This window comes from Sceloporus occidentalis, unplaced genomic scaffold (assembly GCF_023333645.1).
Source record: "Sceloporus occidentalis isolate IW3139 unplaced genomic scaffold, rSceOcc1.0.p SCAF_5, whole genome shotgun sequence".
In the NCBI taxonomy this organism is placed as follows: domain Eukaryota; kingdom Metazoa; phylum Chordata; class Lepidosauria; order Squamata; family Phrynosomatidae; genus Sceloporus; species Sceloporus occidentalis.
In genome coordinates this window covers 61,266,843-61,294,744 of record NW_028316985.1, presented here as the reverse complement: position 1 = coordinate 61,294,744, position 27,902 = coordinate 61,266,843, and the positions used below count along the sequence as shown (strand labels likewise).

Sequence of the window (27,902 nt, the reverse complement as noted above, 5' to 3'; positions counted from 1 at the left end):
TATGCACAGCCTAAATGTATTTACATGTACATAGTTTCATGTGGGTTAAAGTTAAAATTTGGTAAGAGGTGATGTTTTTAAAGAAAATTGCAAAAGAATAATAAAAAAATAAAATGTTAATATACATTAAACCTGGAGCCTCCCCCCCCCCCCCACTGAGCCTCTCCTCACTCACATAATCTATTCAGCCTATTTCTGCCCAAAGGGATATGTTTGTGGGGATCAGTGTTGTCACCCCTCCTTAGTGTCACCTGGTGTAGTCTGAGCCCCTCACACCATCCTAGTGATGTCCCTGGTTCCTTCAAATTGACTCTGATTGATGGGAAGCCTATCATAGAGGTTTCTTGGAAGATTTGTTGAGGGTGGGTTACCAGGTCTGTGCAGGGATTCAGAGCCTGGTCTTGCAAAGTCCTAGTCCAGCTCTCAAACCACACCACCACCCTGGCTCACATTGACATTTATATTGGATTAGCTTATGTTTTTATATAAATGAACTTTAAAACAATTAAATTTCATTAATATATTTACTACAATATTTACTACTGATATTGAACTAAAAGGAACTAACATCTGGTACAATGGACTGACAAATACAGCTAGTAACCCTGAATTCTTGAAATTTATTGTTGTAACTCTTTTTAGCAACACATTCGGCCATCTTGTTCTGCTTGGATAAGCTTTTGGATTTTCACAGATGAAATTTCAAACACATGTATGTTAAAGTTAACTTTTCTGAGCCCACCAGAACAATGTCTTTTTTCTTCAAAATGTTATAAACCTTGTGGCTGAGAAAACAGCTACACAAATAGATATATAAAAATTAAAACACTGTATCATACAAGAACATTTGATAGAATAAGATTATATACATAAATATTTATATAGTACATACATAGCAATGATCGCAGTTTCCTGCACTGACCTTTCTATCAAAGAAAAATGCATTAAACAATACTGGTTAATGTGCTTTCACATTCCTTGTGATCCTCTACCATCCATCTGAGTTACAGTGGAAGACAAACTATAAACAGAGATTCATCTTATTCAGTATTTTAAATCAAAATGGAATTGCCTTTGGGTGTATATATTTTGCTCAGAGCTTGGAAATAACTAGTTCAAACAACTAGTTTTTCGAAATTAATTCATTTACCCCAAATTGTGGTATAACTACATTACATTCTGATCACAGCTTCATAAAGATTAATTTTACTCTTTTTGCAATGGAACTATATATTTTAAATATTATTCTTATAGTTATGTGGTTCAGTAACAGTGCTTGGTGGTGGAAAAAGAATATCGTATAATTTAAGTGCTGGCTTGAGTTGTGACGTGTTTTGTTGTGAGTGCTCTGATGTCAAGATTGATGGGAGAAAACTGTGTTTTGTACCACAGGCCCAGGGCTTGTAGAATTCCAATTTTAAAAATAATAAAAAGGAGCTAACTTGGTGGGGGTTATATGTGGGTATGCTTTGTAAAGTAACTTTCTAAGCTTTGGCTTTGCTCACTAAAAAATTCCACAAGTGTCATGGTTCAGGCTTCCCCAGCATTGTGATTTCCAGATGTTTTGGGCTGCAGCTCCCATCAGCCCCATGTAATTTGGGTGTGGCCAATCAAAGTAATTTAAGTCCAAAGTATCTGGAGGGATCTTTTTAAAGGAAAGCTGACATGATGAGATGTGCTTATCGTGGGATTCTCATCATCGTATAGTCAATTTAGGTTCTCATCCAGTTACCACCAGGAAGATTTTATAGAGGCACGGAGGTTGCCAATATATTGTTCACAGCTACTACATAAGTGCTTCCACACCTTGACAGTAAATATTTACAAGAAATAAGTTACTTGTAATTGATTCCTGTCCCCAGTAAAAGTAGTGTAGCTACATTACATGATTATTGTAACTTAATGAGGGATAGCCTGAGTCTTTTTGCTGCATAATCATATTTTAGTTACTATCAGTTATATGGGGTGTGTGGTCTCACTAAATATTAAGAGTAGGAATATCACATGATTTAAGTGCTGGTTTGCTCTGTGCCTCATGCTGCTGAATGAGAAATATCCAGATGGAACTAGAATGAAATGCTTTTTAAATTTAACTTTCCACATTCTGAGCTCTTGTAAATCTTATCACTAGGATAGAGATTACTTCTGAATAGACTGTTTGCAACAGAACAACATGTGCATCCACCCACAAAGTGATCCCAAGTGCTAGCTTTATAACTATGAATACATTAAAGAGCATGAACAGCTTTACTAAGTAATTGGCCAAGATTCATTTTTCACTTGTAAGCACTGCTCCATCAACTGGTGAGGTTCTGAAATGGCAAGAAACAATTTTATTGGTGCGGCAGGTTTTATAAATCTGAAGCATGATTGGTCAGATGGACTGTTAAGTTTTCCCCAAACCAATTATGACTAATCTATGTGACAAAATTTGTATTGGAAAGATTTCTGAAAATGAGTATGATAACTAATTTAGTATAGTGGTACTTCCTTAATGGTAGGCATTCCTGTTACCACCCTTGAGAAGTAAATTAGAAAGGTAGGTCCACATAATGTTTATGGCCTAAAACCAATTATTAGTCTCAACTACAATAGACTCAGTTATAATGTGAACTTGAGAGGTCAACATTAATGTGAATTCCAGGACTATAGTACTTGGGACTAACAACGGGATTTAGGGCTAGATATTCTAGCACAATTGTACCCATTAACCTCATGAACAACCACTTAAAGAACAATTATTTCATTTATTTTCTCTTCCCTTCTGTATCTATGTATATACACTATGCATACATATATATACATTTTGGCAACTGGGCTTAGGATTTTGAGGATCTCCACTTCTGAACAACTCATAAATACCCCAGTTTCTTTCTCAAAACAGGGTACAAAATATTACATAATAAACCCTACCCAGTGGCAAGTTAAAAAGGCACTAAGGTAACTTTCAAGAAGCTATGTTGTCTTCCAAAAGATTCTATGAATTGTGGTCATCAGAAAAACAGTAACAGGAACAGTATTTTCTGAGGATTATATACATAATTCATTTTGTGCATCTGCTAGCACACATTTTTATCCTAACCTGGTCCAGAAAGGTTTGGCTCAGGCTTCGATACATAAATAAGTCTCCCTTATTAAAGGGTGTTTGAATATTCCATAGGTTCCTCTTAGTGGTATTACTAACAAAGTCTTTGGAATCTTGGAAATGTTGACTAGAAGTAATGTCCTCTTCTATATGTCAAAAAGTTTTTGTAGACTTTTTTTTTTTTTTTTGGATGATGGCATTCAACCATTTCCATGAGGAAAGACGCAGTATCTATTTCCTTTCAGATTAATGCTGATTGGAACCAGGAGAGTTGTAAATCCAGTCCAGGACAATTAGAGTCATGCTCCCAATCATGAAGATGATGCCAACAATGAGGAAAGCCAGCGCCTGAAATTGAGAAAGCACAACAAAACCATTTAGTAGTGAAGAGAGTTTAAGATACCGCAATACTGAATCAGCAATTCTTATTGCTTCTGGTCTACTTACTCCAATCTTCTGAGGTGATCTGAAAGGCTCTTTTTTGACAATTCGGAGATAAAAGGCAGCAGGAAGAATAAAGATCAGCATTGTGGCAGCAGAGGCACCTAACAGAAGAAAGACAAATTGATAGTCCTTGGTAAAAGAGGGCAGGTTTAGGAAAAAGAAGCTGTGGATTATAGTTGTTTGCTGGAACTCACAATTGCAGTTATGAATGCGTATGGCAGAGTTACACATTTGTGACTGGTTCATATTCATGATCTATATTCAGTAGTGTATGGAATAAGTAGGGATCACAAAAGTTCCCCAGTCCCGATTTACTGGGCAAACAGAGCAAATAATGGGGATCTGTTTTCCTCTCTATTGAGACACAGCAGACTAACATTTCTACCTTCTCCTGTGAGCAATCTCTGGTGTGACAAAGAATTGTGACAGCGAACCTGCTTTGACTGTCACAGTGGAGATCACTGGAGGGAATGGGATGGGAATGTCATTCTGCTGCATCCTGATCAGCAAGAGAACAGACCCACTACTTTCAGTGACTGATGCTTGGTAAATTAGGACAGGAGTGGGTAGTTATTTAGCTAAGTAGCTGATCTAGAACACTAGTCCTCAATTTTTTCCTCTTCTATCACACAATGTAATTTTAGACTTCTAGCAAACCAATCTTTCCCAGTGTAAGGGAGCGGGAAAGAAAAAACATTATTTCAGATTTTTATTGAAGTACAACCCCCATTATCCATATTCTCTGCTGGATGAGGTTGATGTGGTTTGATGTACAATGCATTAAGAAGGCACCAAATGGGGAAGACTGCACAAAATTATACCAGCTTTTTTCTTCACTTGCTGCCTTCCAGTTGTGTTGGACTAGAATTCCAATTGTCTCAAGTATGAGTGCTGCATGAGACCAGAAGTGTTTATAGTTGCTGAGAAATGTTCATCACTAGATCCTAAGGTCCAGTTGGTCTGGATGAGTTTGGATCTAAATTATGCCACTATCTATGTATGCATGTTATTTATGTCTCTTTTGTATTTCAGAGACTCATATAGATGGACAAATATCTTAACTTGTCACAAATTATCAGCATAATAAGGGCTGATATAATGTTTAAACATCCTGTGGTTATATGGATTCAGACAAGCTGAGACAGGGCGAATTGCCATCTGGTTCCTACAACCACAAGGGATCAAACAAATTTATACCGAGATTAGCAATTTCCTTCTAATCCTGCAACCATTTGAAACCTACTTCCTGTAAATTAACATGTGCCTGGACTTAAAACTAAGAGTGTAGAGGCCCAGATTAGATTGGGACTGCAGAAAGCAGGGGAAGATTGATTTTTCCATTATTCCCCTTCCCATCTCTCTCCTATTAGGGGTGTACCTGTTGTGGGGAGGGCCAAATGAGGGCACTGCCCCCTCCCCCAAATAAGAATTTTGCTCCCATGACATTTTTCTGCAGTCCCCAAATATCTAGCACTGCAGAGAATGAGGCATTGAAAATTCTTCACACCTAGAACTTTTATATTTGCTGTATTTACATTCTCTTGAAAACTTTACCTGCATCTTTTCTCTGGATGCCTAAAATATATATGTAAACTGAAGTTTTAAGTTACTATAATGCTAGAAATTTGGGGAATGAAGGAAAATTTCATGGGGATGGTAGAATTCTTATTGAAGGCAAATGAGGGCACCACAGCTTTCATGAAGACCACTTAGAACAGTGTTCCCTAAACATTTTTGAGCTACCGACCTCTTTCCTCTTGGGTGAGAACCCTAGCACCCTTCCCAGCACATATTTTTTTAATATTAGGTCTATTGTTCTACTGCAAATTCAAAACAATGAAACTTGGTTTCTGCTCCCTTTGTACTCAGCCAAGAATGCTGACTGAGCAGTGACCAAAAAGCAGCAACCAAGCAGTGATCAAGAAGCTTCTTGCTTGTGTCAGCTTTCCACCTCACCCCCCCCCCCCCAATCTTTCCACTGCCCACTTTGGGAATCACTGACTTAGAGCCAGGGGGAAAAGCACCAACTGGTGCCAAGGGTGAGGATGGTCTTTGTCAAGATCAGGGCGGGGGGGGGGGGGGGATGAAGCTTTTTTCACTGAGCACTGCATTCTGAATACAAATTGTGCCTCTGTAAGTAACTAAACCAGGTGTTTCAGATAAACATTTTTTTTCCAACCCAGAAACAAGAAAATAAATGGTGACTTCCCACCCATAACACATACCTATGAATCCAAAGATGTCCCTAATAGTAGGGACAAAGATGACTAGGATATTATTGAATATAAGTATAACAGCTGCAATCAGAAAGTGTCTTATCCAACTGAAAGGCCTTCCAGGGAACAAAAGGGCAGTAACTGATGTACGAATCTGTAAAACAACAACAAAAGAACAAAAATATATCTTAGCATTTTTTCATTATTTAAATTCTTGCCGCAAATAAATACATTACTATAATAGACAATATATAATTCTAGAAATATAAAAATCAGGTATATATCAGCAGTAGACAACTTGTGGCCCTCCAGTCATTGCTGGATTGCATCTTCCACCTGCCCTATCTAGTATGATGGAGGTAGCCATCCAACAATATCTGCAAGATCAAAAGTTGCCCACCTACAAATCTATATCAATAGTTCTTTTTTATAATCATGACTTTGGATGTATATTTTGAAATGGGGTAGTAAATGTTCCTATCAGTGTAGAAAAAGTGAGGGGGGGGGGGAGGAGAGGAAGCAAATAGAGAAAATACTTTTAGAAATAGAAATCAGTAGTGGGAAAAATTATATCGGATGGATTTAATTTAGGTATTTTTGGAATACTAGTAAAAAGGAAATAACACCTAGAAAAATATTGACAAATCTAGACTGGTAACAGTGAAGTGCACTAGCCATCTTCCATATTTTTTAAAATTAATATTGTAAATGTATAAGAGAAGAAGGAAACTTCTCTTATGTGGCAGCTATATATATATTCAGCAATAAATAAATAGATATATTTATTTTTGGAAAATGCTCATAAGTTATTAAAAAGGAGATACGTTTGCTTTCAATGTTAAGAAAAGGAGAGTGTAAATTTCAATCAGTCACTTGATCTACAAATGACATCAGGAAAAACGTGGAGATACTCAAGTCTATTTGCTCAGCTCGTGCAAACATCCCAAACTTGAACAGCATTTCTCCAGCTTTTTTACTTGCAGAGATAAGTAGGTAAAAGGTCAACAGCAGCTCCACTAGGCAACAGTGGATAGTGTTACACGAAAGGCCTCTGAGGAGCTAAAGAAAAATGTTGAAGTGCAGAAGGCAAACAGCAAAAATGGCACCTTTGTTAGTGTGTCAGGGACGGGTCAGAGCTTTCAAATATCAGTGAGAATTTTGACACTGCACCTCTCTGCTTCAAATATTTCCCACAGTCTTTTCCATTAGGACTATAGCTTGGGAATGTAGCCACTTCCAAAATCCACTAGCCAGCATTCCAGTTTCTGGGATTCTGGGAGCTGCTCTCCAAAGTGGGATTGTCCTAAGTCAGATCTGTTGCAATGTTTGTAGTGAAGATGATCCTGAAATAGCCAACATGCTGAAAGCTAGCCAAAGACTTATTGCTATCTCAGGCAGACCAACCTCACTCTCCCGTAAGCTGTAGAGTAGAAGATAAAGAATATAGTGTGCCTGCACCATACGTGGGTGCACCACATGCAGCTTTCAGCTTACACTGAAGTCACAGCATAGCTCCATGGTTTTCAACGGACCCCTGCGTAAGGGAAGGGCTGACTATACTTGGACCTTTTCTCAACCTTGTTGAGAAAGAATGTTTTGACTTGAGACCTTTTTGCATTGGAGACTTTTCTGAGAGCATTTCATTTGTGCAACCTCCCCAACAAAACATTTCTCCCCACAGAAAACAGCATATCTTTTGGAGCAGAAGAATTTTTTCTTTGTGTAAAAAACATTGGGTTTTGTGCAAAACAATGGTTAACATCCTGCATCAGGAGATATACTACAGAGATGCAGCACCAACCTTTGAAAGTTTGCAGCCCACTCCCCCACCCCCACGTAGCCAATACGGAGGTACTGGAGAACAGGGCAGTGAGTAAAGACGTACAATGGGCTTTTGTTATCTGCTGGGGCTTGGTTCCAGGATCTCCCTTCGGATACCAAAATCTCTGGATGCTTAAGTCCTATTAAATACAGTGGCATTGTAAAATGATGTCTGTTATATAAAATGGTAAAATCAAGGTTTGTTATTTGAAATTTATACTTTTTTGGAATTTTTTCAAGCTGTGGATACTTGAATCTATGGATAAAGAACCCATGGATATGAGGGACTGACTATTCAGCTCTCTTCTGGTCGTGGACTGCACTGAGACAGACAGCTGCAGAAACCCCTACAGGATCTGTCTTCATCCTGTCACAGGTGCCTTTCTCAGTGCATTCCAGAAATGGGAAGGGCTGGATATGTCATTTCTCCCCAAATTCCTCTCCAATGCATCAGAAATGGCTGTGCTGAACCAGGGTTGAGGTTTAGGAGGTAGGATATGGGGGGCAATTTTAGTTGTTGCAATTGTGAAATTACCATAAATATAAGATAGAATAATTCCAATCAGCCATAAGTTATGACTCCATAATTGCTGAACAGCATACCCACCAATAATTTTCCACAATTTTTTGCCCAATAGGGTCAAATCCCCCCCTAATTAATGTCTATCAAATATAGGTAGAAACCGCCATAATCTCAACCAGCAATTCTTTCTTCCTGTATTTAAGCATAAAATAAGTGATGCCATAACCCTCTCTCCCAAATGTAATACACAATACCCATGCCAATATATTGTGGTACCAGGGCAGGAAATCCTAGAAACACTTCTCCTTTCAGTGGAAAAAGTATATAACAATAACAGATTAAATAATTAACATTTTGCTGTCTTTTAATGATAATCCAAGTCACCTTCCTGAAGTGGTTATCTCTCTCCTTGGTAGGGTCAAGCCTGACAACAACTCAGTTCATCCACAACATGAAAGCCTCAGCCTTTTCAAAGGAACCTCAATGTTCGCAGGACTAGTAAAAAGAATAATAGCAGTGTGTGTGTGTGTGTGTGTGTGTGTGTGTGTGTGTGTGTGTGTAAACCCAGCAACACTACTCAAGAAGGATGGAACGTTTCAGTGGCATCAAAATACTAAACAAATATTGGAGGCTGGGGTATAATGCAGACTCGGTGGCTCCCATTCTAGCAAGATAGGGAATTGGCTCTGGATTTTCACCAAACATTAAAGGAGCTATGCAGAATGCTGAATCTATTTGGGGATGTTGCATATCTTCTCTAAAGTTCAAACTAAAGCTCATAGCAAATTCATTGCCCTATTGCCATGGAAGCCTCCAATTACCATTGCACAATTAACAGAAGTCAATGACAGTGCAAGAAAGGTGGCCAGATGCATAAGAGAACTGGGCTCCTGTACTTTTCCAAATTGTATAGAGGTAGGGATTTTACTAGGCATAGCTTCTTTCCTCTTCTACACAACAGTCAAAGGTGTAGGATTTATCACTCCTCTCTACTGCAAACCTTTGTTGCAGGATCTAACCAGGAGGGAATCTGACAATTCAGGATGAATTTCAGAATGATGGTGTATGCAGGCATTATGTGATACACAGATCTGTTGGGATATATTATCATTTTCTTCACTGTTTGGATGGAGGATAATAAATAAATAATAATAAATAATTTTTAAATTTCTATCCCACCTTTTGCCAGGCAATCAAAGCAGCATACAACAAGTTAAAATGCATCCATATATACATAATGCCCCACTTAAAACAAGATTAAACAGTATAAGATTAAAACTACCCATTAAAATCCAACTCATCCAAATAAAATCATCATGGGCAGAGTTCAATAGATGGGAAGTCTTATTTGTGGCCGAGTATTTTATTCTGGGAAGGCCTGCCAGATTACATAATAGAGCTGCATGCTAAGAGTGTGAAACAAAAGCAAGCCTTTTGTCATCATTGTAATGAAATATTCCATTAGGGACTTTATGTTAAGTGTAATTTGAGAAACTCGGGTCTGCTGAAAGATGATGTAAAGCAAGATGCACTGACATGGATTGTTGGGGGTCTGTCAACAATTCAGGGTTTCTACTTAGCACCTCTGTGAAGAAAGTATACATGTACTTGCTACTTTGGGACTAGAAATAAGTGCCATGTACTGTTGTCTGGCCAGCTGTTAGGTCCATACTTCTGAGCTGCTTCAGTACTGGAGAGTGGACAGATGTCCTTGTTATTAGACTAAAATAAATTACCCATCTATCCCAGAACATGGTTGATAAATAGAAGGACATCAAAAGAGATGTGAAAATGCATAACTGACACCAGTTGCCCTTTATTAAAATATATATTATATAATACATATTTTAATAACATTGAACTTTTAAAATTCTATTTTAAAACAGATTAAAAAATGTAGTAATTCCAAAACATGACATTCAGACTTCTATATGTGGTCAAGTTACAGTCCTTATTACTCTTATCTTGTCCCCCCCCCCCCTTTTTCCGAGGATTCTCAAATATGATTTGCCTGAAAATGACTTAATAATTTGCCTTTCAACTTACTGGGAATAGGACTATGGGTACAGTCAGGGTTACAGCTACAAGTACTGCAAGGCGGACCATCAGAAGCAGAGTGTCAAACGTGTACACTCTGGTGTATGTGTGAAGCAATTCATCTTCTACCTCACCTGTACCAAATAGAAAAGTTCAAAATAAGGCTTTTCAGGCAATCTCATACTCACTTATTCTTACAGTCATAATAACACACTTATAATAATAAATACATAATAAATACATTCTAGTTTAAACAGGTGGATAATTCAGCAGCACTATTCAGCTATATTAAGGGGGTTAGACCCCGTTTTAAAAAAAAGTTTAACCACAGCCAGCAATGTTTTGTTGCATAACTTGCCATAGCGTTATGAGGCAAGGGAAATCATTGTGAAACTTTTTAAAAAAAAATTATTAGATTTTATTACATATAATACATTAAAGAAAAAAAGAGAAAAATATGTATACATTATTGTTTATGTTATGAGCTTTAACATAAGAATTCCTAACCATTAATAAAGATAATTGTGAGAATATGTATATATTCCCGTACATATATACCAACGTTTTCCTCTTTGTCTCATTGTTTGGTCTAATCTTTCTCTACTGTGTCATATCTGTTGCCATAGTCATCTAAAAATTTTCCCATTTATTTTCGTAATCTTGAGTGGTTTTCCCTGCTGAGTACATGGTCAGACTATCCATAATGTAGAGATTGTATACCCTTATTTTCCAATCATCCATGGAAGGGATTATCCTGGATCTCCAGCATTTAGCTAGTGCTGTATGCGCACTAGTCATTTTTACTTGAATCAGATCTACTATGTTTAGTAAGAATAATTCTGGAAGAAGAGGGATATTTATTTTTAAAACATCTAGCATCTCCTTATGTATGTTTATCCAGTATTTCTTTATCCTGTCACACTGCCACCATATTGTGAAACTTTCTGAGTTAAGCCTAGGTCATGGTGGGTTCAGGTTACTTCCTGCCATTACAGAGAATGGATCAGTTGACTCAAGCACCAGATGCTGAAGGATGGGAAATGGCAATGAGATGATGAAGGGTACCTTTAAGCTAGCCTGTTGCTCTCAGAAGAGGCAGCAAAATGCTTTGGGTCAGCCCTGGAGGGCATGTATAAGGATAACACAAGATCTGCTTCCCATTATGGAAGCATAGAGGCTGGAGAATTGGTTATCCTAAACCACTGTTTAGGTATTCAGACATACTAACAAACTTCAACAGGGAAATAAAACCATAATTATGCATAATGTCTTCATATCACAACTGTACTTCCTCCCTGCAAGAGAAATTTCTCCATGGATATGTAAAATATTTTTTTTCTTCTTGCAATGTAAGACAGCAAACAATTATGCTAAGCAAAAGAGAAAAAGAAGAGAGGGTAGCGAAGTGAAATAAGTAGTATAAGGAAACAAGTTTTGCATAATATGTATAATAGGAAAACCTGTAGAGACATGTCGGATTGCTTGACTATACTGTGCCTTTTAGAAGAATAAAGTCAAATCAAAATTGAAACTTAAAATTCTGAGGAGGCAAATGCATTTGAATGGGAAATATGTGAAAATTAGGGGTGTTGTGTCCTGTACTGAACTGAGTCTCAGATATATAGGATCTTGACAAACCAAAGAACAGGACCGAAAGCAAATGTGGAGCCTTCTATATCTTTTTTTTTAATAATCACATTTCAAATAACCAGGCAGTGCATCTTCAAAAATTGAATATTTTTTTCCCTCCAGAGCTCTGTATTTTTAATAGCTAATAAAGACAGTCAGCCCTCCATATCCACTGGTTTTTTATCCATGGATTCAACCATCTACAACTTGAAAGTATTTAAAAAATAATAAATTCCAAAAAGCAAACCTTGATTTTCCCATTTTACATAAGGGAAACCATTTTACTATGCCATTATATATAATAGGATTTGAGCATCCATGGATTTTGGTATCCATGGGAGGTCCTGGTACCAAACCTCAGCAGATACCAAGAGTCCACTATCATAAAAATGCCAGGGACAGAGAGATCAGGGAAGAATAAAAATTTGCTGGAAGGCAGATTTAGGTTTTCACTACTAGAGATCAAGAGTGGGAAAAGTGAGCCCCACCAGAAGTTACTGGTGGGGTTTGGTTCCATGACCTCTTGTGGATAAAAAACCCCATAGATGCTCACATCCCATTAAATACATAAGCTTACTGCACAGGCCCTAGAATGGGCCTATCATGTTAGAAAAGGGAGTGTGATGGGGACAGGAGGGGGCATAGAATGCATCTTACTGCACAGGAGAATGCCACCGCCGGACATTCCCATTGTGTTCCAGATGAGTCCCAGAGGGGGCAATTTTTGAGAACGCTTTTGAACAGTTCCCAAAAATCGCCCCCTCTGGGATGGATGTGGAATGCGATGGGAATGTCCTGTGGCGGCGGAGGTGTTCTCCTGTGCGGTAAGATGTGTTCTATGCCGCCTCCCGTTCCCATCACGCCCCCTTCTGGAACGCGACAGGCCCATTCTAGGGCCTGTGTGATGAGCTTAGCAATCCTTTCAGAAGAGGCAAATGTAATCCAGCTCTGCCAAGAAAAAAAAAGTTACCAGCACTCCACCGGGTGTGTGTGTGTGTGGGGGGGGGGAAGAGGGTAAAGCACCAAACATAACCCATTAGTTAATGTTTGAAATTTGGCTGGCATAGTCATTTCATAAGAAATTGCAACAGCTGGAGATCAAATTCAGTTCTGATGTACAGGGGGAAAAGTTCTAGTCATCTGTTGATTTTTCACTGATGGTCATGAGGATTGGAATGGCTGAATTGTAATTCTGATCTGGACCCGAGTCAAACTGGGTGCTCTCACCAGAGCCATATCAGGTTGTTTTCTGAATCTCTCAAACCTCATAGTCAGTAACCACATTGAGCAAAAATGAGGGACAGGTTAAGGATAACATAGGAATGGAATGGAATGGAATACAAGGATGCTAAGCTAGGATTGTGGAGATCAACTTTGACTCACCGTAGAAAGTAAGATAACCAAACAGGGCAGCAAGCAGATACATGATAAGCATCCCAGTGATGGAGACATTGGAAACATTTTGCATCCGTTTTCGAGATCGGCTGAGAAGTAAAACACAAAAGACAGTATAGTTGCTATTACCTGTTTTTGTGACACGAATAAAGAATCCAGAATATTTTCTAAACAACGAATAAGCTTCACAGGATTCAAATGGCTTTATAGGGCACACATTTCTGATCCTTTTTTCTCTGTGTACATATTTCAGTGTTCATAGATATTTTTAGTTTAAGTCATGGCCCAGTAGCTACCTCTGCATTATGTACCTATTAAGAGTTTTAAAAAAGCCTAATATGTCTGCAAAGAATTCTGGGAACTGTAATTCTATGAGGTGGAAGAGAATGGTTTGTCCCTGACAAAATGACGGTTCCCAGATGTACAAAAACTGTCTTTTTGGTGGAGTCAGATATTTATTTATTCATTATCAAAAACAAAGATGGTGCTTGTCTTACAGTGTGGCATATAGCTAGAGAAAGGGGCAAGGAAAAATGAGAGTATGATTATTATCCACACCAAAGCTGTTCTCTCTTTTGCTGTCTCCCACCTCATGCTCAGAGCATATATAATCTTATTTTCTCTTAAAAGAACAAATCAAGCAAAAGAAGAAGAAGAAAAATCAGCTGGTACATACTTTGAATTCTTAGAAAAAGGTACATACTATAAAATAGAAACATCAAAAGCATATAAAAATATAAAGAGGATTTGAAATGTAATCAATAAATATGATTACTTGAATAGAAATGATTGATTTACTAACAGGAAATTCATTTATACATATACACTAATGTCAGAAAACTGAAGAAAGGAATCCAGTAATGATTCTGACTTATGTCCACAACAAAGCTTGAATTTTGTTTTTGTTCTGGATTACAACTCTCAGAATCCCTGAGCTAGAATGGCCCCATGTCATGTTAACTGGAGATTTTGGGAGTTGTAGTCCAAAACAGCAACATTTCCAAGCAATGAAATCAAGTAAAAATATGAGAAACAGACTTACTTTTTCAGCTCACTGTATATGGGTAATACTTCAGGGTGGCACACAAATGCGAATGCCAAGATTGGTATAGTATAGGCAGTCTAAAATAAAACAAGGATGCCAGATATGGTTAATATTTTTATTTCGGACTAGAGAGTGTCAATTCTATTTATTGGGCAACATGAATAGTTCAATGATGTAATTAGTTCAGGTGAAGTTTTGGCTAAGACAGAAGTACTGATTGAGAAGGGCTATGCAAATAACTAACAATGCATTATTGTCTTCTTTCATAGCAGAAGACTTAGGGGCAAAACAGATTGGCAGGAAGGAGCAACCAGAAGCCAGTCCTGGCCCTATTGCCCCAGGACCATGGTGACCACATGCCATAGGCCCAAGGGTGCTCCTGCTGTGGTCCCAAATGGACTATGGAAAGCAGTGGAAAATATTTGCTCCCTTTGAGATGGCTTTGGGCTGCCATAGGCATCTAAACACCATGCCCACAGAGCTGCTGGAAGCTGCCCCCATCTGCCTGTCTGTTTCAGGCCTCAGTGAAGAAATAAGCCACCAGGCATAGCCACAGCATACTGCAGTTTCTGCAAACGGCTAATAATTATACAGAGCTGAAAAAGCGGAGGCATACAATCCCATGAAGGGTTAGGATTGCCAGATGTCCCAAACAGCAATACAAGAGAGCCCTTTCTGTTGATAAACCAGCTCAACACTAGCTGATATACATGATGCAGTTCTCTATAAGCTGTGTCAAGTGTCACATGAGAAGGACTTCTTGCGAGATATCACAGAATCATAGAGTTGGAAGAGACCATTTGAGGCAGGAGTTAGAGAGGCCTGCCTCACTTACCACTCACTTCTATTGCTTGGGCCTGGAGAATTACAAGTTAGAGAGCGGGTGCTAGCCACGCTTACAACAAATGGATCCTGTCCTTAATAGCTGGTAAATAATTTGGGATCATTTTGATGTGTGTCAAATATTCTGGGGTTGGTCTGTTGTGAGTGACGTTGGCACCTACTCTTCTCAGTCATACCAGATAGAACAATAAGGTTGGCCAGAGAGGAGAAGGAAGAGCAATACCATGATATCATAATCCCAGCAGGCAGGCTACTGGCATTTAGTATGTAAGGCCTGATTACTGTGTATCAAATGTTCTGGAGTTCGTCTGTTGGGAGTACATGCTAGTACCTGCTCTCAACACATCAAGGGATATGAGATTTGGGGCATTCTGTAAATCCCCAATATCAGACAGAACTTTAAGCCCACAAGTGTAGAATGTCCCAGTGACCTTGGAGAATACCTGGGGAGCCTGGGGCAGCTATCCAAGAAGATTTTGTCTTAAGTGGACCCCACTATATGTTTCAAGCTGTAACAGTGGTTGAGATAAATTGATCACACACATACAGTAACTCCTAGTCAAAGAGGGCTGACAGGTATCAAACTGGCAATTTTCTGCTAGGCAAAATTAGAACCTTACCCGTGAGTTAAATACAAAATACTTGGGTCGGCACATGTCGTTGTCTTCTTCATGGGCTTCATATTTGACTGCACTTTGATGGAGCTTGTCATTGGTTTCTTCAAAACTTGAATATTGCTTGTGGGTGCTGTCCAACATTAAATTGAGGCCTGAATTAGCAGAGTCATTGGGTAGCATTACTACATGTAACGGGACTGTGGTACCATTGGAGGACCAATTGCCAATGCCATTGCCCAAGACTGGGAGTGGACAAGGTATCTGGGATTTCTTGTAGATCACCTAAAATAAGATTACAAATATACATCAAGAGATTGCAAAGGCTAAGTCAATAGATGAAACTTTCAACCTCTCTATAGGGCATTATTACCATTCTTCCCAAATGATCTATCTAATTAGGATATTGGTGATGCTCTGCATTGCAGTTAATCTTGTTGTGACCACAGCTCCCACCCACTGGAACTCTCTTCCATGGGAAGCTAGGTTGACCTCCTCCCTGTTTTCCATTTGCTGGCAAGCAAGAACATTCTTATTTAAGCAAGCTTTTAATGCTTAAGCAGGAAAGGTTTTTAATACAGATGTATTGTTTTCTCTGTTTTAACTTTCCTATAAATTTGAATCAGTTATAATGTTTTAATGTGATATTTTAAAATTGATTTTAAGCTTTTTGTAAATGTTTTTATTTGTTGTTGTGGAAGCCATGTTGGGCCCCATTCTGGGAGAAAGGTGGCATATAGATAAAGTGTTTGTAAATAAATACATATTTAAGCTACCTTTCCATTCTTTTATGCTTACTCATGGCACAGCCATATGATATAAGAGTTGTACGATATTCCACTAAAGGTGAGCTAGGAACAGGAGCAATTCCTATTTTGTCATTTTGTCTAAGACTGGAGTCACTGAGTACACCCATTAACCATTGCTTTGCTATTTTCATGTGCAATAATAATGTCCTGCTACCTGACCTCATGCTTCTTTTGTTATGGCACACATGATGACTTGTTTTACTTTAACTTAAGTCTGCTGATAGGATTGGTCAGTTACTTATCAACAGACAATTTTTATTTTTATCTTGGTAGCATATCAGCTTTTAAAAAAATTATAAGAGAACCTGTTATGTTCCTCTGCTGCAATACAGACACGTAACCATTTTTGTTAACATCAAAAGAAACCTAGTGTAGATTTCATGAGGACACATGAAAATGGCAGAGAAATGGACAAATATGAGCAGCCTCTGCCAGAGGATATAACTGCTGCCCATACAAATCAAGTGCATTGTGCATTAACAAGGTGAAGATTATGCATATGTTAGTATTACTTACGACACTCAGAAAGAACACCATACACATTAGTGAAAATCCACTTGTATAGCCAAGATAGCCTTCAAAAACAGTAAGAGAATACACAATTAATCAACAGGCAAAAATGCCTAGTAGAGATTAACTATAATGCATTTTATTAGAAAGTATTTTTTTACCTAAGTTCTTTAGAAGGGAGAGTGGAAGGATAACTCCAATGCTTACAAATATTACGAGGTAGTTGCCATTAAGATACCATTCCCTAGAATGCAAAAATAAAATAACCATACATTAATCACTTCTATTACGTTTATTACTTGGTGGATGAAATTTATTGATTTTTAAAAAGATACATATATTTATATATATATAAACAAAATCATACCCAGAATTCTCTTCAAGGCCTAGAAATGCTCTGATAACTTCTGGGAGTTCATACTTAATGATAAAGAGGTAGCTTGACATTGCTGAAATGACAAATATAGTAAATTAGGATAAATAGAATATGATCACATTACTTGAAAAGGGGTATCCAAAAGTATTAAATTACATATTCAAAGAAATGGAATTTTCTGAATGTTCTATTACATGGAAATTCTATTCATGTCAGTGTAGATGGGGAAACCAGCAATTCAGAATTGAGAAAAAAACAAACTCAGATATAAATAAATCAATACACTGACATCCAAGCTCAGGAACTAAGGAAACTGGTTTAGTCTAAGGCTGCAAATCCAGTGTGACACAATTTCAACTGCCATAGCTCAATTCTATGGAATTCTGGGAATTGTAGTTTTGTGAGACATTTAGCCTTTTGTGTCAGAGAGCTCTGATGCCACAACAAACTACAATTTCCAGAATTCCACAGCATTGCACTATGGCAGTTAAAGCAGTGTCAGACTGGATTATTTCTGCAATGAGGATTCAGTTTTAGTGAAATTATAACAAATGTGGATCAAATCACCATATCTTATTGTTCCTAGGGACCTGCATCTAATCTCAATCCATTATATTCACACACACACACCCGAATTAGCTTTACTTTGTGCTTAGAAGTGAATACAGTGGGCCCTCCTTAACTGATGATTTGCCATCTGTGGATTTGAGCATCTGCAGATGGCACGCCTGTATTGTCCTCAATGGTGGCACGGATGCAGCTGCACCACCATTGAGGAGAAAAAGTCCCTTGATCCCCTCCCCTCCCCCCACCGTCCTCCCTCCCTCCCCCTCCCTCCCCTGTCCCCCTGCCCTAGTTCCTTACCTGTTTCCTTCTTTCCTCACTTCTCCAGCTGGGCTTGGGGAGTGGAGCCTGGCTCCCAGTCAGCTGGGGCTGGGGCCAAGGGCAGGGGTCTAGGCCTGGAGTGGGGGCCTGAGTCTTGGAGCTCCTGTCCCCAGGCCCAGCACCCACTTCAGAGTCTCTGGGCCCCAAGACACAAGACCCAGCCTTGGCTTTCTCAGAGCCCCGTTGGCTGGAAGGAGCTGGGGCCTGGCCCAGGGTTTGGACCTTGGGGCCCAAAGACAACGTGAAGGGTGCTGGGCCTAGGGACAGAGGTTCTGAGACTGAAGCCTCGGCCCTGGCCCAAGCCCTGGCTGAATGGGAGCCAGACTCTGTCCCCAAAGTCAGGCTGGGGCAGAGAGGGAGGAAGGAAGGAAGCAGGTAAGGAACAGGGGCAGGGGGTGAGGGGAAGGAAGGAGGGAGGGAGAACAATGAAGGGAGGGAAGGGGGAGTGAGGGACTTTTGTCTCATTGTTCTTAATGTTGGGGTGGCCACAAGACTGTGCCGCCATTAAGGACAATGAGACTTGAGCATCTGCGGATTTTGGTATCCGTGGGAGGGGGAGTCTGGAACGGATCCCTGAGGAGATTGAGGGCCCAATGTAATTTATTATTGTATCCTATATGTCTCACTGAGAAACCAACAACACCCAACAAGTAAAGTATTTCCTTTTTAATGTTTGGTATGTCTAATTTCATTTTATTATCCTATTTATGCCTTACATATTCTGTAGAATTAACACTGAAACAGTAAGCATGTTTATTTGGATGTAATTCCTTGAAACTGAATTGAATTCACCTTCTAATAAGTGTATTCAGGACTGCCATCAGTGGATTCAAAGCGATACATACTTATAATAATAATAATAGATTTTATTTTATTTATTTTTTTACTTACCTGGGAACAACACCCATTGAATCTAGTTAGGTTTATTTCTCAATAGGCATGCACAGGATTACAAAGCACACTAGTTATACTTTCACCACTGATTTCAATGGAAGCTCAGTGCCCCTTAGTGTGGACCTAACCTTGCTTCTTAATATCAAACATGTATAGAGTAAAAGTAGACAAAATATAAAATATCATAGACAGCAAAAATGTACAACTGAAAAATGTCACATGACAACAGATTGCACATTATATATCCTATTTAGGCTTTTATGGCAAACTGCCTTTCAAAAAATTTGCCATGAAAACCCTCTGACAGGTTTGCCTTAGAGTCACCATAAGTCAAAAATGACACAGAACAATAAAAATTAGCTTTCAATGTTAGAAATGTCATCCATTTAATTCAACTACTCATGTACAGTATTGAGCAACATAATTATGACCAGCGATATGGGGTTACCACAAGTCAACTGGCGACCTGAAGGCACATACATATGTACTGTACTGTATCCAGGATCATAATTTATCCTGTCATTATTCTGAGACAAATTATTCTGATTTAAAACCCTGACATTTCCTACTTACCTCCAATGTTCTGCATCGTAAGAGAAATGAAAGCACTAATTTTTCCAGGCCATCCAAATGCTTTCTCACCCAATTTTTCATATATTAGTGAGCCTAGCAACAAAGTAAAATAAAACAGTCAACTAAAAAAGTATTTAATTGATACAAGTTGGCAAGATCCTTTAACACGACATCTTCAGAAGAGACCAGGGGTGGGCAAATATTGGCTACTGACCCCCTAGCAGACCTCAGAGAGCCACACCATCCCATTGCACCCCCCCACAAAATTGTAAACAAGTTTTTTGCCTCTAAATATTTTGTTTCATATTTTCACACGAGGCCATTTTAGGCATATTAGAGGCCTTTTAAATAACTTTTGTATCACCTCTTGTTAGGAAAAAAAAAGCCTCCCCTGGCCTAAAATGGCCCAGGACCCCATAACATGTTTCTCTACACCATCTTTGCAGGCATTTTTAAAAAAATGGATCCACGTGCTACTTGGGAGCCACAAAGACAGCCTTGGGGACCACATGTGGCCCACAGGGTATGTTTACACTACTACTGGTCTCAACCAAGCTAAAATCTACTGATTTTTAAAATGGATTGACTCCAACAGAAAAGTTTGGCATATTCCTGAATTTATCCACTAGAAATCAAGGGAAATGGTTTAATTTTGGCTGGATTGTGACCATGGTGTGATGTGAAGGAAACTACTACTATCAGGGAGAATTCAGCAGTGGGGTTTTGCTGCTTCTGGCATTCCTTCCTGCCTCCTGTTACAAACTGTGTAACTTAGCCCTTCATTTTTGTCTGCATATTTTGGATGTGCCCATCCAAAATGACAGGGCTAAACCCACCATTAGGCAAAGCAGGGTGACCTCCTCAGGCAGTAGTTTTTGAGTATGCCATGAAAGTGTAGTGGAATGTGAGTTATTCATTTATTATTGTTAGAGCCTGCAAAAGTTAATTTTTGGGAATACAACTCATGCATGAAAATGTGGGGCAGCCTGGAAAATGAACGTGCCACCTCCAAGTTAAGAAATATATCATACCTCCTTCTTTGGATGTCTTCAGTAGTAGGTGAACTGAATAGAGAGACATTATGGCTACACTGAGCATCAAGATTCTGAAAGGGAGAACAGACATTAGAAATGTGCGCTAGAGAATAAAAATGGGTTAGACATCTTAGTTATCAATCTCTATATACAGATTTCAATATAGCAGTGTCATTTTAAAGCTTCAGCAGCAGAGAAATTTCTATAGGAAGAATACAAAGATTCTCTTGGACTGGAACAGACCAGCCTGAAAAGGGGGCTTCTGCGTGACTTGGGGCCATGCCATTTAGACGACGCACACCTCCAAGAAGCCTGGAGGTTGTGTTAGGTGATTACATGGGGCCAGCTTCAAACCGCTCCAGGGATGCGATGCTTAGACACCACATGCTGCCGGAATGCACAGAATCCAGCTTGGGTCTGCAGCAGGGCCACTTTAGGCAGCTTTTTACTGGCCCAAATAGGAATGGATCTTTTCTGCTCCTATTTGGGATGGCATTGGGGCAGATTGTGTCTGCAGTATGTGTTTGATGCGGCTCTGGGGCGACCAGCTCTGGGACTGTCCTTTTGGGGAAGTCTATTCTGGGGTTTTAAAGTCCCACAAACCCACTTTCTAAGCATTTTAAGAGCATTTGCTATGGTTACCTTGGCCCCATACAGACAGGCCAAAATAAAGCTGCTTCGACTCATCTTGGAGGTATGCTGTTTAAATAATGCATGCGCACTCAGAGTCCAGAAGCCACGCCAAAGCCCAAGAACTGGAGTGCAGCTTTGGAGCAGGTTCCAGACTCTTAGTATGCATGCATCATTTAAACAGCATACCTCCAAAGTGAGTCGAAGCAGCTTTATTTTGGCCTGTCTGTATGAGGCCCTTGACACCTTATAATAACTTGAAATAAGACCACAGTTTGGGAAATTTATTTTATTAGAGTAAATCCCAGAATTCCCAGTCAGCCAAGTAATCCTTCGAAGCTCCAGATAAGACATACCAAGAAATAAATAAATATGTTCAGAAAGAAAGGTCCAAAACACACTACAGAAATAATCCAGTTTGAGACCATTTTAACTGTCCTGGCTCAGTGCTAGGGAATCCTGGGAATTGTAGTTTATTGTGGCACCACAGCTCTTTGACAGAGAAGGCTAAATGTCTCTCTAGCATTGAGCCAGGGCAGTTAAAGCAGTCTCAAACTGCATTCTGCAGTGTGTTTTGGACCAAAGTCTAACAACTGTGATCAGTCTCTTTAAATGGCATCACCATGAATTTAACTCACTTTTTTTCCAGCCGTATCACCAATGTTCAAATGTGAAATTATGCTCATATCCATTTCTTTAGTGTAGTAAAGAACTACATCATTACATGACCAACTTTTTTTTAAATAACATATGGAGAATTCTTTAATTCTCAGTAATTTTGGACAATATAGACAGTGCAGATATCAAGCTTCGTTCCAGACTACAGCAACAGGGAACATAGCTGTAGACTGGAAAGATATTTTTTAAAAAAGGAAAAGGATGTTATCATATTATTGAGTGAACAATTTTCAGAAAATACTTAAGGAAAGCCTCAAATTGAATGGCATGATTTTATGCACGTGACATAATGGACCTATGCTGCTCACAATCTGGAGTGGGAATTGTGCAGCTTTCCAGAGGTTGGACTGCAAGTCCTATGATCTCTAGCTAATATTGTCTAAGATGTTGAATGCTGGGAGTTGCAGTCTAACAACACCTGTAGTATTACACAATTCCTATTGTGGCCTAAATGCAATTGTTCATTTCAACTGGAGTAGACCTACCAATCAGTTGCAGAAGGATATAATAGGGGAAGGGTACTTTTCTCATTGCTTCAGCCGGTTTATTCAAATTGGCACTAGCATTTGGTCAAAACATCCCCCCTCCCAAGCAACTAAACATTCAGTTTAGTTCTTTATTTCTCAATGGGAAAGTAGATTCTTTGAAGAATACTGAAGTTTTATTTTCTTTATTTTCTTTTAACAATGCAAAATGTATATTTCATTGCCACTTCTCTCAGAAGTGGAAACATTATTCCAGATTTGAAGTTCTAAAATCATTTGTTTTAAAAAGGTTTTTAAAAAGCTGTCTCCAGAACGAATGGAAGTAGTTATAGCATCTGCCGTTGCCTGTCAAAGCATATGCTGTATGGATAGTGTATATCAGCTACATGTCATTACTATCAGCAGTGCAAGAACATTTGGCAAGAACATTTGGCACGGTCAGATGTTAGAGGGACAGAAAGTCTGCAGCCACATTTGTAGTTACACAGTTTCAGATTTAGTGCCATATGGACAGAAAACATTCTCCTCTGCAGGAGTGGTATTGCTCTTGTTACACAGGCACATAATTAGATGGGGTTACTTCATCTTTTGGAAGATTCCTCCCAGCTGGAACAACAGTGGTTCTGTTCATGTTATATAATGGAAGTCAGAGAGATCTGCTATTCCTATAGGATTCTGGGAGATTAAGTTCAAAAAATTAACCTTTCTGGTCTCTGCACAGTATAGAATGAGATAGTTTAGCACCAAACTTATTTCCCCCATTTATCTAAGTCATTTATTTTTCTATACTACATCTTGGATACCTACATGAAAAGTACAATTCCGGTGTTGGCCATGGCATATGACAACCCTAAGATGCCACTGCCCATGATGGCATTGCTCAGGTTAAATGCTGATATCCCAAATGAAATATTTCCTGGATGCTGTTGGAAAACAACAAAGAAAATGGGTCATTAGTTACCTGTGTATGTACAATGACAGCTGTACAACTCACCCATTGCTAATAAACTTACATATTCATCTGTGTAGTTTTCCAGTTTCTTTTTACTCAGGAAGCCATTAGTAAGGAACTTCTGACTCTCCGCATCATCACCAACAAACTGACTGAAATGGGGAGGGGGTAGAAAGAAAAGAAATAAATGCCACTGTGCTCTAATAGACCATTTTGGTCAGTATTTATGCTTGGAAATATTATGGTACCAGTCAAATCAATGTAAAAAGTTTGGGGAAAACTGAAATGAATTGAAAATGAAACCAATCAATTGAAAATGAACACAGCTTCCACTAGTACCATTTGACCACTTTATGGCTGAAATCTTGCACAGGGAGACAGAATGTAAAGTTCCAGCCAGGCAGGATTTCATTCTGTCTCCTTTCACCCACATCCCACCCCAACACAAGGCCTCACCTTCCTCCATAGAGCCCCAGGGGCTGAGTCTGGATGTCTCTATAGCTGGACACATAACAAAATCATCCTCCAGGACCTTTCAGAAATCCTCCACAGGTCCTGAAGCATGCTGTTATGGTTTGTTGTTGTTGTGTACCATGTTTTTTGTTGTTGTGTACCTTTAAGTTGTTTCCAACCTATGGCAACTATAAAGTGAACCTATCTTGGAGTTTCCTTATCTTGGGAAATCATCTTGTTTTTCTTACATTTCTTTGGTTTTAGTGTTCCTGCAATGACAATCCTTTTGTACCTGCTAATGGTGGCTTTCTCCGGATCTCCCATGTCGGTGTAGTTGTCTTCGGTGCTTTCACCACTGTTGCTCTCCTCATCAGGTTCTATGTTGACTTTTTTCAGTTCCATGCGATCCATTTGAGCCATCAGCAATTTCCAGTGCGCGCACACACACAGACGGGCACACTCCGAGGCGTCTTCAGTGTCAACAGAACTGTACCTTCTGCATTAAAGGGCCTACTGACAAAATATGTTGACTCTCGGAACACTTTGTTCTATAAACAGAACAGAAAAGGCCTCTATTAAAAATATCCTCAAAAGTCAGTGGATGTGTGAACATCACTCAGTTTGTTATTTTCTCATACTAGATCTCTCCCCCCCCCCCAGCAAAATTAAAAATGCTGCTGATATTCTTCTCCAACAGAGGTTAAGAAAACTATTTCTATTGTGCAATAATCAAGCTGTTTTTCCCAACATAATTAATCATATTTATTTGTTTATTTACACGCAACTGTTCTTTACAAAACGGAGTCAAAACTTTCAAGAATGAGAATACAGATGAAAACAAAAAGGAATTGAATGACAATGAGAAATAAAACAATTTAGCACAAGTAAATTTATAAAAGGTAGCTTTAGCAACAATTATTATTCAAAACACTCTATAGACTGTTATGAAATTGAATCTCTAAATGAAAGCAAAACCATAAACTCCTGTCTAAAATAGAAATAAAAGGTCTTACAGTATTATAAATAGACAATTCTATGATATTATTCAGGTAATGGTGTTTACAATTCAAATGCAACACTGCAGTTAAACAAGTATTCCAGTTTAATGGATAGACAAACAAAGATGATCGGAAACCTCTATTAGTGTCACTTTTCCACTCACTTGAAATACAGAGTTAGGTAAAGCCAGAGTTGAATGACATCTACTTCTTGTTGGTGTGTGCCTTCAAGTTATTTCTGACTTATGGCAACCCATATTCTCTTGAAATCTGCCTTAAATTAGATGTAGAGGATATACTCAATAGCATGTACATTTGGTACAAGACTGGAGTATTCCTTATTACGCTTTCTGTTTCAGGCTGACATGGAAAGACAGTTTTAGCATCACTTGTAAAAATGTTCTTAGAAAAGAAATACAGTGAATGTTACAAGGTGCCAGTCTAACATGTACCAAATGTATTTAACCTACAGATTCTACTTACTGGATGGTACACTGCAGACTAAATCCTCTATCACATTACACATTAGTGCTATTATTCGATTTCAACTGTCATGGCAACCGCCTATGGAATCCTGGGGTTTGCAATTTACTTCTCCCATCCATGATCACTGAAACATTTGTCTTCAGTGTGGCTGGCTCTTAAGTTAAGCATGCACAGAAAAGATTGCTGCCAGCCTTTCTTATTCCTGGGATTGCTCAATGCAATGGCTATATTAGGAAAGTATGTTGTAGTGCTTGATTATTTAGTACAGTTCTGACTGATGATTCATGAGGGGGGGGGGGGGGTTCAACCACATAGGTGGTCCAATTTTCCAAATCATTTTGAGGATGCCAATCCCTGTCTAGACTTACGGGGGGGGGGGGGGGGGATGCATGCCCCTCCCTATTTCAATTAGTTTACAGGTCTATTTATTTCCTTTTATCTCTCAAATACCTCAGCATCAATTGGACTTCAGGGAGAAGACCTCAAAGAAGACCAGCCCCTGCACTTTTTCTTCATATGGATATCCTATCTCTTTATCTTTAATCTCTGTTGCCCTTTCAAGACACATCATACTGTAAATCCCCAATGAATGACCCTCCCACCTCAGAGATTCCCAAGAGTTGTTCCACTTTAGGCAGGCTTCCTTAGTGTTGAAGTGTGACCACTTCAACAGTACATTCCTTGATATAAACAGGAATTGCTTTTCTAGCCAAGGACACCACCAACTATCGGCTTGTACATTAATTCTCGCTCCTTCCCATCATTATTCCCTTTGGATATTTGCCATCTTCCTTTCATACAGAATCCTAGAGCATTCTAGTCCATCTTCAGAATTATCAATAGTTCTATGGTGCTATTTACGTTACTACACTAATGGAGGATGAAGGAAAGAGGAGGAGGAGCATATGGAGGAGAAGGTGGGGAGAAGAGGAGAATACTGGGCTTGTGGAAACCTTCAAAGATACAGTTTCTATTGTTGAGCTCTTACACTGATTCACTGTCTCATGCTTTCACAATGTCTCTGCAGCTTCTGGCACTTTTCTCTGATTGAGAACTGAAGTCTACAGTCTCCTCTTAGCAGCATTTTTGTCTTTGATCTATACCGCAGGCTGTGGAACATGTGACTCCCCAGATGCTGTTAGGCCAATTGTTCCAGGATTCAGAGGTACAGCCATGTTAGTCTGGAGTATCAGTGTGCAAAGAGATTTTGTAGCAACTTTGAGACTAAGGAGATTATCACACTGCCTTTCCTCCCAGCCTCAGCATTGGGTGACACATGAAAACTTTTCAAAAACAACTGTTATTGCACACCTCCATGCCCAGTCTGGAAGCATTGCGTACCTGATCTTGGCATCCCATCCCCAATCTGTACTTTTCCTGTATTTTGCAAAAAATGGGAAACTCCCGTTCTTTTAAGAAGTGTTGGAAAGTACGGATCGGATATGGGATGCCAAAGATGGGGTACGCAATGTCTCCGGACTGGGCACGGAGTAGTGCAGTAACACCCATTCCTAAAAAGTTTTCAAAAGTTTCAGCCCGAGCTGAGGCTGGGAAGAAAGGCAGTGTAATAATCTCATTACTATGTGAAAGAGTTATACCATATGCTTTTGTAGACATGAGTCTGAGGAAGTAGACCAAGTCTATGAAAGCTTACGCTACGATTTCTTCCACACAGTCAATTTCAAAGGTGCTAAAAGATCCCTTTGCATACTGGTGATAGGAGTTATAGTACAACAACATCAGGAGAGCTGCAGGTTCTATACTGCTACACAGACTGAGGGGAATAATGACATTTTGTATTCATTATCAGTTGGTCAGATGGCCACAGTTACAAACATATCTGACTAATGGGTATTATCTTCTTTACTGGATAAACGACACAGCATGTAAAACCTCTCACTTTTCCTAGGCTGAATAATAACCCATTTACACTGGTATGCAATGACAGACAACATGGCCACAAGACTGGGTCTCACTCTCTTAAAAGTATTACAAATTCATCAGTTAAAGATGTGTGAAATACCTTTTTGTTTTCTGTTGGATGAAATAAAACCCTGATGAATTGCATAAATGGCACAACCACTTTAATTATCATTTAAGTAGCATATTAGCATTAACAGCAGTTCAAATCTATGACCCAAATGCACAGATACATGCTAAATTCCTTTCTCATTCCTACAAAATACACGAAATGCTAAAAGCTGAATAGCATATTTTAGTGGTTCAGGAATGATTCCTGTCTTTACAACCAAGACTAGAAGAGCCAATTTTCATAGGACAGGAAACTGACTCATATAGTAGTAAGCCAAAATATTATCAGCACATGACATTTAATTCAATATCTGCCACTATCTTGCAACTTAACAGAAAATTCATCTTGGAAAAAAAATATGTACATTTAAACTGCAATCCTACATACACTTACTAGAGATCAATTCCTGGTAGTATTCAGAAGGATAGCTGAAATGTTGCAGAGTTAAATCTAAT

The 27,902-nt window shown here is 39.0% G+C and overlaps 1 protein-coding gene across 2 annotated transcripts; it reads right to left on the bottom strand.

Moving 5' to 3' along the window:
* Positions 1-133: 133 nt before the first annotated feature.
* Positions 134-27,902, bottom strand: SLC38A4 (solute carrier family 38 member 4). 2 transcript variants are annotated; one of them, XM_089524240.1, is made up of 16 exons: positions 27,841-27,902; positions 24,224-24,479; positions 23,540-23,630; positions 23,334-23,449; positions 20,731-20,804; positions 19,700-19,792; positions 17,339-17,420; positions 17,133-17,215; positions 16,978-17,036; positions 15,659-15,937; positions 14,193-14,272; positions 13,139-13,239; positions 10,136-10,260; positions 5,755-5,899; positions 3,533-3,630; positions 134-3,433 (listed from the first exon to the last, which is right to left on the bottom strand). In XM_089524240.1, the coding sequence occupies exons 2-16, from the start codon at positions 24,349-24,351 to the stop codon at positions 3,332-3,334; spliced, it is 1,656 nt and encodes a 551-aa protein (XP_089380366.1). In that variant the 5' UTR covers positions 24,352-24,479; positions 27,841-27,902; the 3' UTR covers positions 134-3,331. The 2 variants fall into 2 exon arrangements, with proteins under 2 accessions (XP_089380366.1, XP_089380367.1); XM_089524241.1 differs by lacking the exon at positions 27,841-27,902 and having other exon boundaries at positions 24,224-24,568.

What these genes read in the sequence shown, in the direction of transcription:
- SLC38A4 (XM_089524240.1), bottom strand. Translation starts at nt 24,351, where the DNA reads ATGGCTCAAATGGATCGCATGGAACTGAAAAAAGTCAACATAGAACCT. An exon ending in CTCCCTTCTAAAGAACTTAG is followed by an intron (nt 17,037 to 17,132) that starts GTAAAAAAATAC and finishes CTGTTTTTGAAG; the next exon opens with GCTATCTTGGCTATACAAGT. An exon ending in ATTTTGTATTTAACTCACGG is followed by an intron (nt 14,273 to 15,658) that starts GTAAGGTTCTAA and finishes GTTTTATTTTAG; the next exon opens with ACTGCCTATACTATACCAAT.